The sequence below is a fragment of the Chiloscyllium plagiosum genome, chromosome 28 (genome assembly GCF_004010195.1).
Source record: "Chiloscyllium plagiosum isolate BGI_BamShark_2017 chromosome 28, ASM401019v2, whole genome shotgun sequence".
NCBI lineage: Eukaryota > Metazoa > Chordata > Chondrichthyes > Orectolobiformes > Hemiscylliidae > Chiloscyllium > Chiloscyllium plagiosum.
This window is the reverse complement of record NC_057737.1, coordinates 40,948,211-40,966,397: the sequence shown is the minus strand read 5'-3', so window position 1 is coordinate 40,966,397 and position 18,187 is coordinate 40,948,211. Positions and strand designations below refer to the sequence as shown.

At 43.0% G+C, this 18,187-nt stretch overlaps 2 protein-coding genes across 5 annotated transcripts in view; one reads left to right on the top strand and one right to left on the bottom strand.

Moving 5' to 3' along the window:
* The window catches only part of lrwd1 (leucine-rich repeats and WD repeat domain containing 1), a 57,863-nt gene extending 56,140 nt beyond the window's left edge, over nucleotides 1-1,723 (bottom strand). For 2 of the 4 annotated variants that reach the window (XM_043718744.1, XM_043718743.1), the window contains exon 1: nucleotides 1,648-1,723. The gene's annotated coding sequence lies outside the window, so the exon portion shown is untranslated. Of the gene's footprint in view, nucleotides 1-1,579 lie in introns of all 4 variants that reach the window. The other 2 variants (XM_043718745.1, XM_043718746.1) reach the window with 2 other exon arrangements.
* A 148-nt stretch (nucleotides 1,724-1,871) lies between these two features.
* alkbh4 (alkB homolog 4, lysine demthylase) lies at nucleotides 1,872-7,595 on the top strand. Its single transcript, XM_043718750.1, has 3 exons — nucleotides 1,872-2,072; nucleotides 4,719-4,916; nucleotides 6,307-7,595. The coding sequence occupies exons 1-3, from the start codon at nucleotides 1,968-1,970 to the stop codon at nucleotides 6,976-6,978; spliced, it is 975 nt and encodes a 324-aa protein (XP_043574685.1). The 5' UTR covers nucleotides 1,872-1,967; the 3' UTR covers nucleotides 6,979-7,595.
* The last annotated feature ends 10,592 nt before the right edge of the window (nucleotides 7,596-18,187 follow it).

Genomic DNA, 18,187 nt, shown 5'->3' with positions numbered 1-18,187 from the left:
GGATTGGAATGAGAAGTTGTTCAGGGTGAGGACCAGTTCAGTCAGTCGAAGGAGGGTGTCAGTGGAAGGGTACTGGTTGGTATGGTGGGAAAGGAAGAAGCGGAGGGCTTTGAGTCCTTCGTGATGGGGGATGGAGGTGTACAGGGACTGGATGTCCATGGTGAAAATAAGGCGCTGGGGACCGGGGAAGTGAAAATCATGGAGCAGGTGGAAGGCATGGGTGGTGTCCCGAACGTAGGTGGGGAGTTCTTGGACTAAGGGGGACAGGACGGTGTCAAGGTATGCGGAGATGAGTTCGGTGGGGCAGGAGCAGGCGGAGACAATCCCTTACTGAACCAGGCTTGAGATTTTTCCATCAGATCTTCAGTAATTAACCTAAAATTTACATCTTAACTGTGATGCCTGAGCAGTTTTCAACTGTGAAGAGTACAACAGCATTTCCTATGGCAACAAAGAGCTTCACTGACAACATATTTCACCACTTACAAGTGTTGTGGCACAGAGGCCTTTTGGCCCATCATGGCTGTACCATCTCATTAAATGAGCATCATTACCTAGTGCCAATCTCCTGCTTTTTTTTGTATACCCTTAAAAATTATGTAAATATGCAACACCCTCTTCAATGTACCAACTGTACTTGCCTCTACCACACTTCCAAGCAATGAATTCCACACCCTAGCTGCTTGAGTAAAAACATTTTTCCTCACATTACCCTGGCTTCTTTGACAGATCTCTAAATCTTGTTCCTTTTACAAGTGGAAAGTTTCTCCTGTCTACTCTATCCAACCTACTGTGTTTGAGAGTCCTATCAAATCTCCTCAATCTTCTTCTCTCTAAGGAGAACAGTCCCAACTTCTTCAATCCATCCTCAGAACTGAAGTTCCTCATTCCTAGAATCCTTCCTATATTGTACATAACTGAACTGTACATAATACTCCAGCAAGTGTCTTCCCCAAATTGAACATGTCCTCGCTCTTGTATTCTACGTCCCTATGAATAAAGGCGAGAATATCTTCCTTACTGCTTTCTCTACCTGACCTACCACTTTTAATGATCTGTGATCATGTACACTCAGCTCCCTTGACTTCGACACCTCTCTTAAACTTGTACTGTCTTTCAAAGTTCTTCCTAAGTCACACTTCCACATTGAGACTCGGCCGGCACCTAAGTGCCCACTCATTAGCTGGTCAGAGGTTGTTTCGGTTTTATCTAACATCAACGGGGAGTTTTGATAGAGTGGTCGCAAATCTAGGCCCATTAAACTGTACTCCTTGCTTTCATGTGGGAGTTGCACCTTTTGAAAAGATTATTGTCACGTTGCTGTCTTTGGGCTCATGCTCGGCGAAGCTTTTCTCGGCAGTGATTACGCCCCAGAGGTAATAGGCGCGAACGGCGTTATACAAATGTAAGTTTGTTTTCTTCACCGCTGTTACCACGATTCTGTAATCCTCAGGCGCAGAGCCCGCGCGCGCGCGCCCACCCACCGCTCTCTCTTGTTAAATCCACAAATCGGGCTCTGCACAAAGTTTACAGTCAGCACATTTCACAACACTTAGCCCAAGCAGGCAGCATTAAATACCAACTCTTTCCCGTCGCTGTTACCAGGTTCCAGGGTTAACCCGCGAAATTTAAGCCGGGCGCACTCACAACAAATGCTCGCGCTCCACAGTCGGCGGTTGACATCCGCGCATGCGCGTTTTGATGGAGTGTCGGGGATAGTTCACGACCGCGCATGCGCGTTTTGAGGGAGAGTTTCAGGGGAGAGTCCGTGACCGGCGGTTGGCATCTGCGCATGCGAATTCTGAGGGAGTGTGTCGGGGGAGAGTCCGTCGTGAGCGGCGGTTGGCGCTCGCGCGTGCGCATTTTCACGGGGTGGGCGAAGGGACTGTTCGCCACCGGTCGTAGGGCGTCTTCCTACGATCCCGTGCGAAGGCTGTTCCTGTCGGTGCCGGCCTCTGGCCTTGAGCATGTCCGTGCAGAGCAGCGGCCCGCCTGGCTGCGGTTGCAAAGGGGTCCGTTCGTGCCTGGTCTGTGAGCGAGGTGGGATTGAAGCGGTCACGAAGTGCCAGCGGGTAAGAGTTCACCTGGATCTGAGCACTGATAACCGGTTGGTTAAACAAACAGTGTAGAAACAGAGATACTTCAACATCCACAGCTATAAACCCCCCCAAACATTAACTCCTCCTTTGCTCAAAAGTGATGTCGGAACCTGCTGAGTATATCCATCTCCAAGATTGTAGATTTCCAGCGTAATTTTGCTTTTATGTGTTATTAGATATCCTGTAATATTCGAAATTTAAAAACAAATCTTTGCGGCAGTCAGCCAGCACCTGCAAAATGACGAGGTTGTATTTATCCTTTTACCTGGACGGGTACAAATCCTCTCCCAAACCAAATTTGACTCTTCCTCCTAATTCGTGTGTTCTTCTGTCTGTACCACTGTAACAAATGCTATTATGGGGCCGTTGTGGGAAGCTGCTTTGAACAAGTCCTTTCGTGCACAGAAGTTTCCAAGGACTGATGGTTACCACTAAGAAGTTCAAGATGTGATTTTACAGGAGTATCAAGTTTTGATGGAAGGAACAGGGAAGACAAGATTTGAAAGGGGCCATGGAGGGATTCAACAATAGATATGAGGATCTTGAAATTGACAAATCCGATGGAGGCTGCTGACTGGAGGATGAATGGATGTTAATGATGGTGGGGTAGAAAATGGAATCTTAGTATTATTGCAGTGCAGAAGGAGAGCATTCTGCCCGATGTATGTACAAACATGCAGTTGATGCAGAAGTAGGTTAGATTAGACTATTTACATTGTGGAAACAGGCCCTTCGGCCCAACAAGACCACACCAACCCTCCCACCCGGACGAACCAACCCAACCAACCTGTAGCACAGCATTTCAACTCCCCCTCCCACTCCACCGAGGATATGCAGGTCATTGGACTCATCCACCGCCAAACCACAACAACCCAACGGTCGGAGGAGGAGCGTCTTATCTTCCGACTGGGAACCCTCCAACCACAGGGGATGAACTTGGACTTCACCAGTTTCTTCATCCCCCCTCCCCCCACCTTGTCTCAGCCGAATCCCTCCAGCCCGGCACCGCCTTGGATGCTGCCTGACCTGCTGTGCTGTTCCAGCAATAAAGTTTCAACTTTGATCTCCAGCATCTGCAGACCTCACTTTCTCCTCCGAATAGCAACCCACCCAGACCCGTTCCCCTACATTTACCCCTTCACCTAACACTACGGGCAATTTAGCATGGCCAATTCACCTGACCTGCATATCTATGGACTGTGGGAGGAAACCCACGCAGACACGGGGAGAACATGCAGACTCCAGTTGCCCGAGGTGGGAATTGAACCTGGGTCTCTGGCGCGATGAGGCAGCAGTGCTAGTCACTGTGCCGGTGTTTAGCCCTTCATGTCTGTGCAGCATTCAATAAGATGCCAGATAGTTTGTTTATGTTTTGAATTTCATATTTCTACCTACCTTTGATTCCCCTGCCTAATTAAAAATATATCTACTACTACCTTAAAAAGATTCACTGACTTGCCTTCTGAGAATTCCAAAACTACACAACCATCAGAAAGAGAAAAATCCTAATCTCTACCCCAGATGGGCAATACTGGTTTGGAGGATTTTCTTCCTCTTTGGAGGAAACATTGAATAGATAGGGCCTGTACTTTTTTAGAATTTAGGAGAATGAGAAGCAATCTTATTGGGCTTGACAGTGTAGTTGCCAAAAGGTTGTTCCCTCCTGTGGGAGAGTAGGACCAGTGTATACTTTAGAGTAAGGGGTTGCCCATTCAAGATTGATATGAGGAATTTTTTCGCGGAGGGTATTGAATTAGTTAATTTTTTTTTAAGTGGAGGACTGTACAGACTGGATTGTTAAAAATATTCAAGACTTAAACGTAGGAACATGGACCGTAAAGATTGTCGGATCAGCTGTGATCCTATTAAATAGTGGAGCAGGTTCAAACCTAATTTGTATGATCTTGTGGATCAAATGGCAAACATTTATTCTGATGAAGTCATAGCACTGCTGACTTCACTTTAAAATAGGTCATTGGCCGTGACATAAAAATGTTACTAATTCATTTCTATTGAGCAAAGAAACATGCCACTCCTTTAAGGGCACAATATTTTCTACAATTTATTTGTAAGTTGGTATTTTCCCAGTAGAACACAACCACCAGCATTCGCTCCCTGCTAAGCAACTCTAGGAAACAAAGCAGCCGACAGAGACACAATATTTGGACCATTTTGCTCCCTTCCCATCCCCTGACTCCTTTTCACCAACCGGATTCATTCCTCCCATTGACCAACTAGGTTGTATCCTCTACCTGTCTTCACTTATCCCCACTACAGCACCCGGCCGCCGCCACCCCCTTTATCTGTAGCTCCCACTATACTCACCCTCCAGTACTGAAGAAGGGTTACACACGAAACATTGACTTCTCCACGTCCTGGTGCTGCCTGGCTTGCTGTGTTCTTCTAGCCTCCTGCTTGCCTATACATTATGTCTTGTCTCATTATGTCAACTTCTAAAATTTTTGGGTTTTTTTTCCTTGTGCTAAAACTTTCAAAGTCTTTCCTCTTCTATTGCCTTGCATGTTTATGAAATAACTCCTTTACCTGCCACGCTTGCGTGTTAAATAATTAATATTCTAAGGAATTGAATCAAATTGTTATCAAATTCTCTTTCCCCAGAGGAAGTACCATTTTACTTATCATCCTACATTGGGCTTAGCAATTGGGAATGATGACTCTAGTTTAAGTGGCTGGACTTTTCCATTTCCTGGAGTATTTTTATTAGATGATTTTGTAAATGAAGAGGAGGAAACCAAGCTGGTGAACCTGATGGATAATGATGAATGGAAGCCTTCACAATCTGGACGCAAGAAACAGGTAGGTTTTCCTGGTGCATTAAAAAAAATGCTATGTATGGGTCAGTGTTAGAACGTTGTTTATATATTCAGCTTAACAACATTTTTTTGTATGAATCTCAATATGATGTGTTAACTTATGACAGATTCAGCATAGACCAGCCTGTGCAATACCTCCCATTACACTAAGAACTAGTAGGGGAGTCCCAAATACCTGAATGGCAATATACTCTTGCATTTCAAACTGATCACTAATACAAATCAAACTTTGGATTAAGGTATTCTGCTACCAACTCTAAAAGAAAATATGCACTTGTATTTAGACTGATCTTTCCACGTTTCCTGGTTTGGAATTTTTTTCCTGTGTTCTGTGATTTCTTCAATCTCATGGGATGTGATGTTGAACACCGCATCAACTAACTGGAAGCATTCCCTTGAGTTTTCACTTTTCTGTTTTGTGAATATTTTTGTTTGAACAATTAAGAGTTGAGGGAGTTCCTGAGATTGGCAACAATAAGCAAATGCCACTAAGATGCACAACCTTAATCAAATTCTAGTTATTTCGAATGTAATCTATATCCTTCAGTATTACTGTTTAACATTACTGGTAATTTCACTCCGGAATCCATTTGTGACAAGTCATATTTGACTTCCTTATCAGAGCAAACCCGAAGTAATCTTGCATGGGCAATTTTTTGTTTGAAAAACAGGGTTTAATGAATAGCTCATTGTGTGGTCTAATGAACATTAGTGTGTAAGTCTGACTAGTTAATCAGGAAAGTGAAGCAATCTGCAGTTAGTTTAGCAAGGTTGCATTTCTGATATCATTATGATTGCCATAAACTGAAATATTTTGCATTTTCTTTGTAACATTTGCATCATCAGGCCTTTCCAAAGTACTGCTCTTTGAAGTGTTGCTACTGTTGTAATTTAGGGAAAGGGGACAGCCAAACAAAAAATAATAATCACAATAGGCAGTTTCCTTTTTGAGAGACTGATTGAGGGTTAAATGGCAAAACTGGCAGAACTCTTCTGCTGTCCAAAGGATAAGAACCCTGGTACTTTCACAACCACCTGAGAGAACAAATAGCAGTTTCCTGTCTCAACCAAAAGATTGTTTTTCCAACACTGCAGCACACGCCCTACATCAATTATTTACTCTACAATACTTTGTATATCCCCAAGTGGAAGATACAGTGCCTTATCTCAGAAAATTAAGTAAACCTGCTTTGTATTGTTTCCTGTGATATTAAAACTTTCAAAATTGGCTTTGCTGTTTTTTTTGCTCTTTCAAAACATTTTCTGAAAAACGTTTTCACATTTAGAAGTACTTGGTAATTGCTAACAATGCATAGATAATTTTCTTAGGTCTTGGTGTATTATTACGTATTTTTTCCTTTGTCAATATGCAGGACTATGGTCCAAAGGTGAATTTTAAAAAGCACAAGTTGAAAGTGGGAAGCTTCAGTGGCCTACCATGCTTCAGCCATTTCCTCCTAAACCGAATGATACAGTATCCTGTGTTGAAAAGCTTTCTGCCTGTGGAGCAATGTAACCTGGATTATAGACCGGAACGTGGCTCTTCCATTGACTCACACTTTGATGACTGGTGGTTATGGGGTGAGCGTTTGGTCAGCCTGAACCTGTTGTCTGAAACTATATTATCAATGTCTTGTGACTCAGAGGATCTCATCCAGCTACATCATAATATGGTGTGCAATGCACAGTCCTGTGATCCAGTATCTGATCATTCAGAGAGCCTTTGTAATTTCCATGATGATAATACTCAAGTTCTTTGCACGGATAACTGTAGTGTGAAAATCACTAGTGACACCTGTCAAAGGCATGTCCCTTACAAAGACGTAGAGGTAGCCATACATTTGCCAAGGAGATCTTTAATTGCTTTATATGGAGAAGCACGATATACATGGAAACATGGCATAAACAGGCAAGATATTAAATCAAGGCGGATCTGCAGTACCTTTAGAGAGCTATCCGAAGAGTTCAACCGTGGAGGGAATCAAGAGGCATTGGGAAGAGAACTCCTGGACCTCGCACTGAGCTTTCAAGGTGTTCCTGTATGAAATTACTGTTATAAAACATCAAGTACAAGTATTCTTCATTACAAACTCAGCTTTGGGATAGCTACAAAACAAAAAAAGTCCCACCTTCCTAATGCTGTGGTCTAGATCATGTGTCCGAACCTTTGCAGCATTGTAAAGGTTTCATTAGGGTTATACAAGAGTAAAAAGAGATTTTGCATCTGATCTTTTTTCTGCTATACCATTGAAAAACAGCTGTCAACTACTGATCTTGTCCCTTTTAAGCAAACAGCCTTTTGTCAGAAATTATGGCATCAGAGTCATGCTTTGGCACAGTTATCCACTAATGTACTGTGCACACTAGCCAAAACAAGGCTTTTATTAGTGAGGGAGATGATACGTGAAGCATATGTAGAGAATCTATAATCTATTCAATCCACATTTAGTGGAAATAGGTGATGGTTTGAGTGTTGACTTGTTATGAAATTACTGTCAATTTTTAATTAATGAACTAGGTATGCAGTTCAAATTATGCTAACCTGTCAAATGTTTCCTCAGAAACCACTGATTGTGGCTTTCTCAAAGCAGGGAGGTAGTGATCAATTTTACATTCAAATGTTTAGATTTTAATTTGAATAAATGCTAATATTGTAAATTAATTTTGTGCTCGAATTAAACTTTGTCATTAGTGTAATTAAAGTTAATATTTTCGAATTCTGTCCAACAAGCTTACATTAAGTAATTTTGAATTGAGAATTAGTTTGTTGATTAGATAATCACAGTTTCTAAAATATCAGTTCTTTTAGAATGGTTCAATTCTCTGTCATGTACATTTTTTGGGTTAACACCCTACCTAGCTAGCAAAGATCAGCAACGTCTTTGATTACCTATCCCTTCTGTGTGTCTGGGCCCCACTCTTTCTACTCTTGTCATTAGCACAAATGCCACCCTTTCCCAGCTATTTTCAATTCTGACTCAAAATGTTAACTCTATTCAAAGTTTGGGTGAAGATTTGTAGCTCAGGTGCTTGTTGTTGTGGTTCTGTTCGCCGAGCTGGAAATTTTTGTTGCAAACGTTTCGTCCCCTGTCTAGGTGACATCCTCAGTGCTTGGGAGCCTCCTGTGAAGCGCTTCTGTGGGGTTTCCTCCGGCATTCATAGTGGCCTGTCCCAGCCACACGTAGGGGTATGGGTGGGTTACGCTTCGGCGGGTCGGTGTGGACTTGTTGGGCCGAAGGGCCTGTTTCCACACTGTAAAGTAATCTAATCTAATCTAATATACCGGCCACTACAGCGGACAGCTGAAACTGACAACCGGAAGCGGCAGGGACAGGCCACTATAAATGCCGGAGGAAACACCACAGAAGCGCTTCACAGAAGGCTCCCAAGCACTGAGGATGTCACCTAGACAGGGGACGAAACGTTTGCAACAAAAATTTCCAGCTCGGCGAACAGAACCACAACAGTTAACTCTGTTTTTCTCCCTCTGCTGAGTTTCTCCAACACCAGTTTTGTTTAAGCTTCACCTGCCTTCCTGATGTTAACCTCTAGTCTTCCACATATACATTTTCAATATTGATTCAGTTCTGTCCACTGAGATACACTATTGTATATAGCAAGTAAGATACATCTTAATTATGGGAGTAGGTGACACTCCATTAACTATGAGTAACTATGACTCTTCAGGATGGGTCTCTCATGGAAGCCTCACCTCACTGATTACCTCTGTGGGAGTTTTGCTGTGATTTTTGTCTACCAAAATGATAGTCATGCATCCCCACTGGCGTTGCCAGAAACAGCAGTGAAACTAGCCGACCAAGAGACCTAGAAAAATCATGAGGCAATTGTGTGCACATGGAGGAGGACACCAAGCAGTGTGAGTTGTCACTCTCAGAAAGCACAGCATATGGAGGGTTTGAATAGCTCACGCATCTTGGTGGGATGTATCTCTGATTTTAAAAAAACCTTCCCATGGGTGTGAATGTGGTAGCATGGTGTGAAAAATGCTGATACCACACAAGTTCCAACAAGACTCAGTGCTGGCAAGAGGTCTGTCTCTACACAGACAGAAGAAATGGAAATGAGACCCATAAGACTGTGGTGCATTCCTATGTAGGCCTGATCCGGGAATCAGGTCAGGAGGATCAGGAGTTCCAGTAGATACAGCCAAACACATGATGGTAAAATATGTTTAGGCAGCCCACAACAGATTAACAACACCATCAAAACACACATCTTCTATTACAAGGAATTGGGAAGGGTAACTTCAACTGAAGGGAGTTGGCAATATTCTCAGCAATGAAACAGCCAATATGACCGCCTACATGGAAACAGTCCTCATTGAACTGATATATGAAAAAACTGCTATTAATAAAGCTAAGATGGATTATTTTGAACACTCGAACTCTGCATTTGACATTAGGCACTTCTCATGTCCATATGGATGAAAAACATCAGTTTAAGAACATACAACAAAGTGCTCCAAGTTATAGAGTCTAATCCCGTTTGCCAACATTTAGTCCATATCGTTGTCAATCCTTCCTATTGATATACGACTCCAGATGCCTTTTATATATCATAATTGTACCAGCTTCCATCACTTCCTGTAGTAACTAATACCATACATGAACTGCATGAAAAGTCCCTTGTAGATCTTTCCCTTCTTATGTTAAACCTATGTTGTCTAGTTTTGGACACCCCTATGCTGGGGAAACGACCTTGGCTATTCACCCTATCAATATCCCTTATGATTTTATAAACTTATATAAGGTCACCCTTCAGCCTTCATTGCTGCAGGGAAAATAGCACCAGCCTATTCAGCCTCTTCCCCATAGCTCAAACCCTCCAAACCTGGCAACAGCCTTGTAAATCTTCTCTGAATCCTTCCAAGGTTAACAACGTCTTTCCTGTAGAAGGGATACCAGAATTGAACATTATTTCAAAAGAGGGCGAACCAATGTCTCGTACAGCCGGAACATGACCTCCCAACTCCAATACTCAATGCGTTCACCAATAAAAGCAAGAGTATCAAACACCACCTTCGCTACCAAGTCAAGAGGGTGGTGCTGGAAAAGCAAAGCAGGTCAGGCTGCATCCGATGAGCAGGAGAATCAACGTTTCGGGCAAGAGGCCTTCTTCAGGAATGAGCCGAAGGGGTGAAGAGAAATGGATGGGGGAGGGCGGTGGGGCTGGGGAAGGTAGTTGAGAATGTGATAGGTCGATGGAGGTGCGGGTAATGGTGATGGGTCGGAGAGAAGGGTGGAGCAGATACATGGGAAGGAAGATGGACAGGTAGGACAGGTCATGAGAGCAGTGCCGACTTGAAAGGTTGGATGTGGGATAAGGTGGGGGGAGGGGAAATGAGGAAACTGGTAAAGTCCTCATTGATGTTGTGTGGTTGGAGGGTCCCAAAGTGGAACCTTCACTGTATTCACTACCTTGTTTACTTGTGACTCCACTTCCAAGGAAGTATCAACCTGCACCCCAAGGTCTCTGTTCAGCAACACTCCCCAATACCTCCTGATGAAGGGCTCCTGCCCGAAACGTCGATTTTCCTGCTCCACGGATGCTGCCTGACCTGATGTGCATTTCCAGCACCACTCTAATCTTGACAATACTCCCCAGCACCCTACCGTTACCATCTGGAGGAATACCTAGCACAGCAGGAGGAAGGTCAAGTGACAAATAGCCCATGTCACTAAGATGTGGTGACAAGAGTAGAAAATACCACATGCTAAGTGCAAAGATGGAGGACCTGCCAAACAAACCAGGGCCTTCTCATGCTCCAAATGAGAGTTAATATTCTCGTTGAGAAACACATCTTCTCCATCAACTGGAACAGCAATATGTGGGATGTTCATTTGTAAATAAAGAGGTCGCCAGCTTCCTTACCACAAAAACACTCAAGCAAATTTCTGACAAGTGCATGTGTTGCAGGGAATCAGCGTGGTAGCGCAACTACCAACCCCTGACAAGATTGAAGACAACGCTATGGACATCGGTCCATTTGACTAAGCTGGAGGAGGTTACCCAATAAACGAAAAAGGATCATTTGACATCTGGCCTGTAATCCCAAAAATTGTGATGATGACAATCAAACAATCCAGCATGAAGAAATATTAAATAAGAAGGGTGATCCCAAAGTCAGAGTGCAGGGGTTAAGTCTTATGGACCAGTCATTGACTTTCTAATGACTTAACACCAGGTTATAATCCAACAGGTGTAGTATGAGAGGGGGAAAGAATACCAACAATTTATTAGCAGAATGGTAGCTCCCTAACCACAGTGGTTAGCACTGCTGCCTCGCAGCGCCAGAGACCCGGGTTCAATTCCCGCCTCAGGTGACTGACTGTGTGGAGTTTGCATGTTCTCCCCGTGTCTGCGTGGGTTTCCTCCGGGTGCTCCAGTTTCCTCCCACAGTCCAAAGATGTGCAGGTCAGGTGAATTGGCCATGCTAAATTGCCCGTAGTGTTAGGTAAGGGGTAAATGTAGGGGTATGGGTGGGTTACGCTTTGGCGGGTCGGTGTGGACTTGTTGGGCCGAAGGGCCTGTTTCCACACTGTAAAGTAATCTAATCTAATCTAAAACTGGCTGCCCCCTATTGAATCTTTATTCAGTTAGAAAAGAGACACCAGTTTCTATTGATTAAAATGCGAAGTCCAGATTTCTTTCAAGTCATTAATAAAACCTTCATCTTGGGACAATGTACTGTATACATTGTACTGGAATCAGGCTGGTTTTACTTTTTGAACAAGATTGAATATATCTGCAACTACACAATAAGTTTTATTGTTTAAAAAAAAACCTGTTTCCAGTTTAAAACACAGATGGAGTGTAAGCATGGCCTCGCACCTAAAAAGTATTGTCTGACCTGAGATATCAGCTTTGTATACACTGATAAAACTTTTAATTATCTCAGGACACAGATTTGAAAAAAATTTGGATTTTGGATTTTAAATAATAGAAACTGGTGTCTCTTTTCTAACTGATTAAAGATTCAACAAAAGGTTGTCAGTTTTAGGGTAGCTACCTTTGCTGCTTATAAATTCTGTGTCAGTATTCCTTCCCTCTCTCATACTCCGCCTGAGGAAGGAGCAGAGTTTTGTAAGCTCGTGTTTTCATATAAGCCTGTCAGACTATAACCTGGTATGTGATTTTTTTTGGACATTGTCCAACCCTGTTCACCACCAACATTTCCACAACATTTCTAGTGACTGGAGGTGAACAGCACAAAACTACTCCCAGGCCAATAGAACGTATCTCAAGATAGATTAAAACTATATGGACACAAAAAGAATATGGGTGTGAAGAAAGGATGGGCAAGTAAAAGGCACAGCTCAGAGAAGCTCAACTTGTTCTATAAACATAATAATAGGTATCGACTAGCCCTGTAGATTATGGGGATGGCAGCCATAACATTATGTCCTCTTTCGAAGGAGGAGCACAAGCATAATTTAAGTACAATCTGGTCAGTGGTGAACAACAAGGGAAATCTTGACAAATTTACAAAATACTCCAGTCAAAGGGATGACATCCAGTTGTTGCGTCCCATAGAGAACAAGAGGTCAACTCAGCCATCATGGAGATAGACCCAGAGTGCAACTGATCCAGATGGAATGAAATTAGGGGATATTCAAGAATATTCACAATGGGAATGCCAGATGTTTGCCCCAACTCTTTGCCCTGTGGTTAAAAACCAGCACCATCCTGAACTCCCTAAAAAAGATTCAGGCTGGTCTGATTCAAAAAGCAGAAGATGCAGAATGTCTGAGAAACATTGATAACTGGAGGAACATCACTGGTAACCCCAGGATGTAGTGATAACATCACAACACTGGAGAACATTGTTAAAGATACCAAACAGAATAGAAAGAACTTTGTATTTTTGTTGACCTTGTAAAGGCATTTGACTCAGAAGGACATAGACTCATTAGTGCCTTATTAGTAATTTGTCTCCCTAAAACATTCATACAATTAATTAATGACCTAGAAACACACATTGGATTGTGACTGTAATTGAGGAAAACCAAAATCAAAACCAATAAAAATTGGGCATTTAAGCAGGGGACCCTCCAGTTTCCAATATTCTTTAACATTGCCTTGAATCTGTTATTGTGCATCTTGGAGGAAGCCAATTCAGGAGTATCTATTGATATTGAACAGCAAAAGAGTGAATTGCTCCACCCTAGCTTTCACAGACAATTTTGCAGTTTTTAATGACTCGCATGCTGGTATGGTGAAGAACATTAAAACATTAAAGCAGTCCAGGCATATTGTGATAACACGGTCTTACAATTAATATATTGAAGACCCAAAGTTGTCACTTCTGAAGAGAAGATCTTTCTATACAATTGTGAAAAAACGTGGATCACTGAAAATAAATGTTATAGAAATTACTGCCCTGGGGTGATGCAGAGGTACCTTAGTGCCTGAATCGATTCATGGGCAGTGTTGCGGATGTAGATTGGGTGGAAAAGTTTAAGAACTGGATAGCTAACTTGGAATTAGCTGCTCTCTGACCAATTCAAAAGACTGAATGCATAAGAACTCATAACATTCTTAGAATGTATTATTGCTTGATCCTCAGGAAATGTCCCAGAATAGAATTTACAAACTCAACTTAATTGTCCATAATGCAACCAAGAATTCCATCCATTGCCCGCCACATATGTCTGATGGCTTCTTATGTATGAAAAGTAAATATGGTGGACAAGGAATACCTAGGCTAGAGTTACAAATCCCAGCTGCTGCAATTCTGAAACAGGAGTGTCATTGGACGACAGCATAGTGGTTCAGTGGTTAGCACTGCTACCTCACAGTGCCATGTACCTGGGTTCACCTCCAGCCTTGGACACCTGTCTGTGTGGAGTTTGCACATTTTCCACATGTCTGTATGGGTTTCCTCTGGGTGCTCCTGTTTCTTTCCACTGTCCAAAAATGTGCAGGTTAGGTGGATTAGAGGCAAAAAGTGTGCAATTGGAAAGGGTTGGGGAGCAAGAGAGCTGACATTTCAGGCATGAGCCCTTCATCAGGAATTCCTGACTCCTGATGAAGGGCTTATGCCTGAAATGTTGCCAGACTTGCTGTGCTTTTCCAGCGCCGCACTTTTCGACTCCGAGGTCTGCAGATGCTGGAGATCACTTTGGTGGATTGGTCATGCTATATTGCCCACAGTGTCGGGATATGTAAGTTAGGTAGATTAGCCATAGGGGTTGCAGGGATATGGTAAGGGGATGAGTCTGGGTGGGTTGCTCTTCAGAGAGTCGATGTGGACCTGTTGAGCCAAATGGTCTGTTTCAACACTATGGGGATTCTATTCTATTCTAACCAGGGGTTCTTAGATAGTGGGGAATTAGTTCTTCAGCCTTCTGATGTGACAGTTCATCCCTGTTCTTAGTCAGCACCAGAGGTTCCTCCCCCTCCAAGAGATTCAACACATCGATGAGCAACATTAAGACTTATACTGGCACTCTTATGAGTGACCCCCAAAATGTTACATGGCATTTCCATCAGGTAGCAAGTACAAAATAAAGCTGTATTTGCTTGTAGTTGTGAACTATCACCTCCAGGTGTCTCTGGTGATTTTTATTTAGAGCCAAAGAGTCATAGAGATGTACAGTGTGGAAACAGACCCTTCAGTCCAACTAGTCTACATTAACCAGATATCCTAAACTAATCTAGTCCCATTTGCCAGTATTTGGCCCATATCCCTCTAAACCCTTCCTATTCATTGACCCATCCAGCTGCTTTTAAAATGTAGTAAATGTACCAGTCTCCACCACTTCCTCTGTCAGCTCATTCCATACACACACCACCTATTGTCTGAAAAAGCTGCCCCTTAAGTCCCTATTATATCTTTCCCCTCTCACCCTAAACCTATGCCTCTCGTTCTGGACTCCCTCACCCCAGAGAAAATACCTTGTTTATTTAGCCTATCCATGTCCCTCATTTTTATAAACCTCTGGAAGGTCACCCCCTCAGCCTCCGACACTCCAGGGAAAACAGCCCCAGCATATTCAGCCCTTCCCCATAGCTCAAATCCTCCAACCCTGGCAACATCCTTGCAAATCTTTTCTGAACCCTTTCAAGTTTCACAATATCTTTCCAATAGGAAGGAGACCAAAACTGCACGCAATATTCCAAATGTGGCCTAACCAATGTCCTGTACAGCTGCAACATGACCTCCCCACTCCTATACGCAATGCTCTGACCAATAAAGGAAAGCATACCAAACGCCTTCTTCACTATCCTATCTATCTGCGACTCCACTTTCAAGGAAATATGAACCTGCAACACTCCCCAGGAGTGTGTAAGTCCTGCTAAGATTTGCTTTTTCAAAATGCACCAGCTTGCATTTATCTAAAATAAATTCTATCTGTCACTCCTCAGCGCATTTGCTCATCTGATCAAGATCCCTTTGTACTCGGAGGTAACCTTCTTTGCTGTCCACTACACCTCCAATTTTGGTATCATCTGCAAACTTACTAATTATACCTTTTATGTTCACATCCAAATCATTTATATAAAGTGACGAAAAGTAGTGGATTCAGCACCAATCCTAGCAGCACACCACTGGTCACAGGCCTCAAGTCTGAAAAGCAACCCACCACCACCACCCTGACTTCTACCTTCGGTCAGTTCTGTATCCAAATGGCTAGATCTCCATGAATTCCATGAGATCTAACCAGTCTCCCATGAGGAACCTTGTCAAATGCCTTACTGAAGTCCATATCGATCAAGTCTACCACTCTGCACTCAATCCTCTTTGTTATTTCTTCAATCAAGTTCGAGAGACATGATTTTTTCCACGCACAAAGCCATGCTGACCAGCCCTAATCAGTCCTTGCCTTTCCAAATAGGAGAGAATCCTGAGGGACAGGATTTACACAAACAACTTGCCTCGCACCAATGTCAGGTTCATTGGTCTATAGTTCCCTGGCTTGTCCTTACCGCCTTTCTGAAATAGTGGCACCACGTTAGCCAACCTCCAGTCTTCCAGCACCTCACCTGTGACTACCAATGATAAAAAAGGGCCCCAGCAATCACTTCCCTAGTTTCCCCACAGAGTTCTAGGGTACACCTGATTAGATCCTGGGGAGTTATCCACCTTTATGTGTTTCAAGACATCTAGCACCTTCTCCTTGGTAGTATGGACATTTTTCAAGATGTCACCATTTATTTCCCCACATTCCATATCTTCCATGTCCTTCTTCACATGAAACACTGGTGCAAAAATACTCGTTTAATATCTCCCCCATCACCTGCAGTTTCACACATTGTCTGCCTTGACGATCTTTGAGGGATCTTATTTTCTCTCTCTAGTTACCCTTCTGTCCTTAATGTATTTATAAAATCCCTTTGGATTCTTCTTAATCCTATTTTCCAAAATTCTCTCATGTCCCTTTCTGCCCTCCTGATTTCTCTTAAGTATACTCCTACTGCCTTCATAACTAAGCATTCAGTCAATCTCTGCTGTCTATACCGGACATATGTTTCCTTCTTTTCTTAACCAAAACCTCAATTTCTCTAGTCATCCAGCATTCCCTACACCTACCAGCCTTTCCTTTCACCCTAACAGGAATATACTTTCTCTGGACTCTCGTTATCTCATTTCTAAAGACTTCCCATTTTCCAGCCATCCCTTTACCTGCGAACATCTGCCCCCAATCAGCTTTTGAAAGTTCTTACCTACTACCGTCAAAATTAGCCTTTCTTCAATTTAGAACTTCAACTTTTAGATCTGGTCTATCCTTTTCCATCACTATTTTAAAACTAATAGAATTATGGTTGCTGGCCCCAAAGTGCTCCTTCACTAACACCTCAGTCACCTGCCCTGCCTTATTTCCCAAGAGTAGGTCAAGTTTTGCACCTTCTCTAGTAGGTACATACTGAATCAGAACATTTTCTTGTACACACTATGCCATAACACTATGCCAGTTTCTGTCTATGTTTCGAAAGTTAAAATCCCCTACTATAACCATGGTATTATTCTTACAGATAATCAAAATTTCCTTACAAGTTTGTTTCTCAATTTCCCACTGACGATTAGGGGGTCTATAATATAGTCTCAGTAAGGTGATCATTCCTTTCTTATTCCTCAGTTCCACCCAAATAACTTGCTTGGATGTATTCCCAAGAATATCATCCCTAAGTACAGTAGTATCCCTTATCAAAAAGGCCACTCCCCCTCCTCTCTTGCCCCTTTTCGATCCTTCCTATAGGATTTGTATCCTAGAACATTAAGCTGCCAGTCAAAGAGATGTACAGCACAGAAACAGACCCTTCAGTCCAACCCATCTATGCTGACCAGATATCCCTACCCAACCTGCCAGCACTCAGCCCATATCACTCCAAACCCTTCCTATTCATATACCCAGGCAAATGCCTTTTAAATGTTACAATTGTACTGGCATCCACCACTTCCTCTAGCAGCTCATTCCATACATGTACCTCCCTCTGCGTGAAAAAGTTGCTCCTTAGGTCTCTTTTATATCTTTCCCCTCTCACCCTAAACCTATGCCCTTTAGTTCTGGACTCCCCGACCCCAGGGAAAAGACTGTCTATTTATCATATCCATGCCTCTCATTATATTGTAAACCTCTTTAAGGTCACCCCTCAACCTCCGACGCTCCAGGGAAAACAGCCCCAGCCTGTTCAGCCTCTCCCTATAGCTCAAATCCTCCAACCCTGGCAACCTGTCCATCCCTGTGCTATGTTTCTATAATTACAGTAGTAGATGTCGGATGGAAGTTGAATCAGGAGCTGAAATTGGCCTGTCGCAAAGATGTTACTACAGTTGTTATGGGGGATTTCAACATGCAGGTAGACTGGGAGAATCAAGATGGTATTGGACCTCAAGAAAGAGACTTTGTGGAGTGCCTCCGAGATGGATTCTTAGAACAGCTGGTGCTGGAGCCTACCAGGGAGAAGGCAATTCTGGATCTGGTATTGTGCAATGAACCATAATTGATCAGGGACCTCGAAGTGAAGGAGCCATTGGGAAGTAGTGACCATAATACAATAAGCTTCAATCTGCAATTTGAGGGGGAGAGGGTACAATCGGAAGTGTCAATATTTCTGTTGAATAAAGGGAACTATGGAGCTATGAGGGAGGAGCTGGCCAAAGTACAATGGTGCAATATCTTAGCAGGGATGACAGTGGAGGAACAATGGCAGATATTTCTGTGTATAATGCAGAAGATGCAGGATCAGTTCATTCCAAAAAGGAAGAAAAATCCTAGGAGGAGGCATGGG

Excerpts from the sequence above, each read along its gene's own strand:
- alkbh4 (XM_043718750.1), top strand. The coding sequence starts at position 1,968 with ATGTCCGTGCAGAGCAGCGGCCCGCCTGGCTGCGGTTGCAAAGGGGTC. Across the intron at positions 2,073-4,718 it reads CGGTCACGAAGTGCCAGCGG|AGGAAGTACCATTTTACTTA; the intron begins GTAAGAGTTCAC and ends CTCTTTCCCCAG. Across the intron at positions 4,917-6,306 it reads AATCTGGACGCAAGAAACAG|GACTATGGTCCAAAGGTGAA; the intron begins GTAGGTTTTCCT and ends GTCAATATGCAG.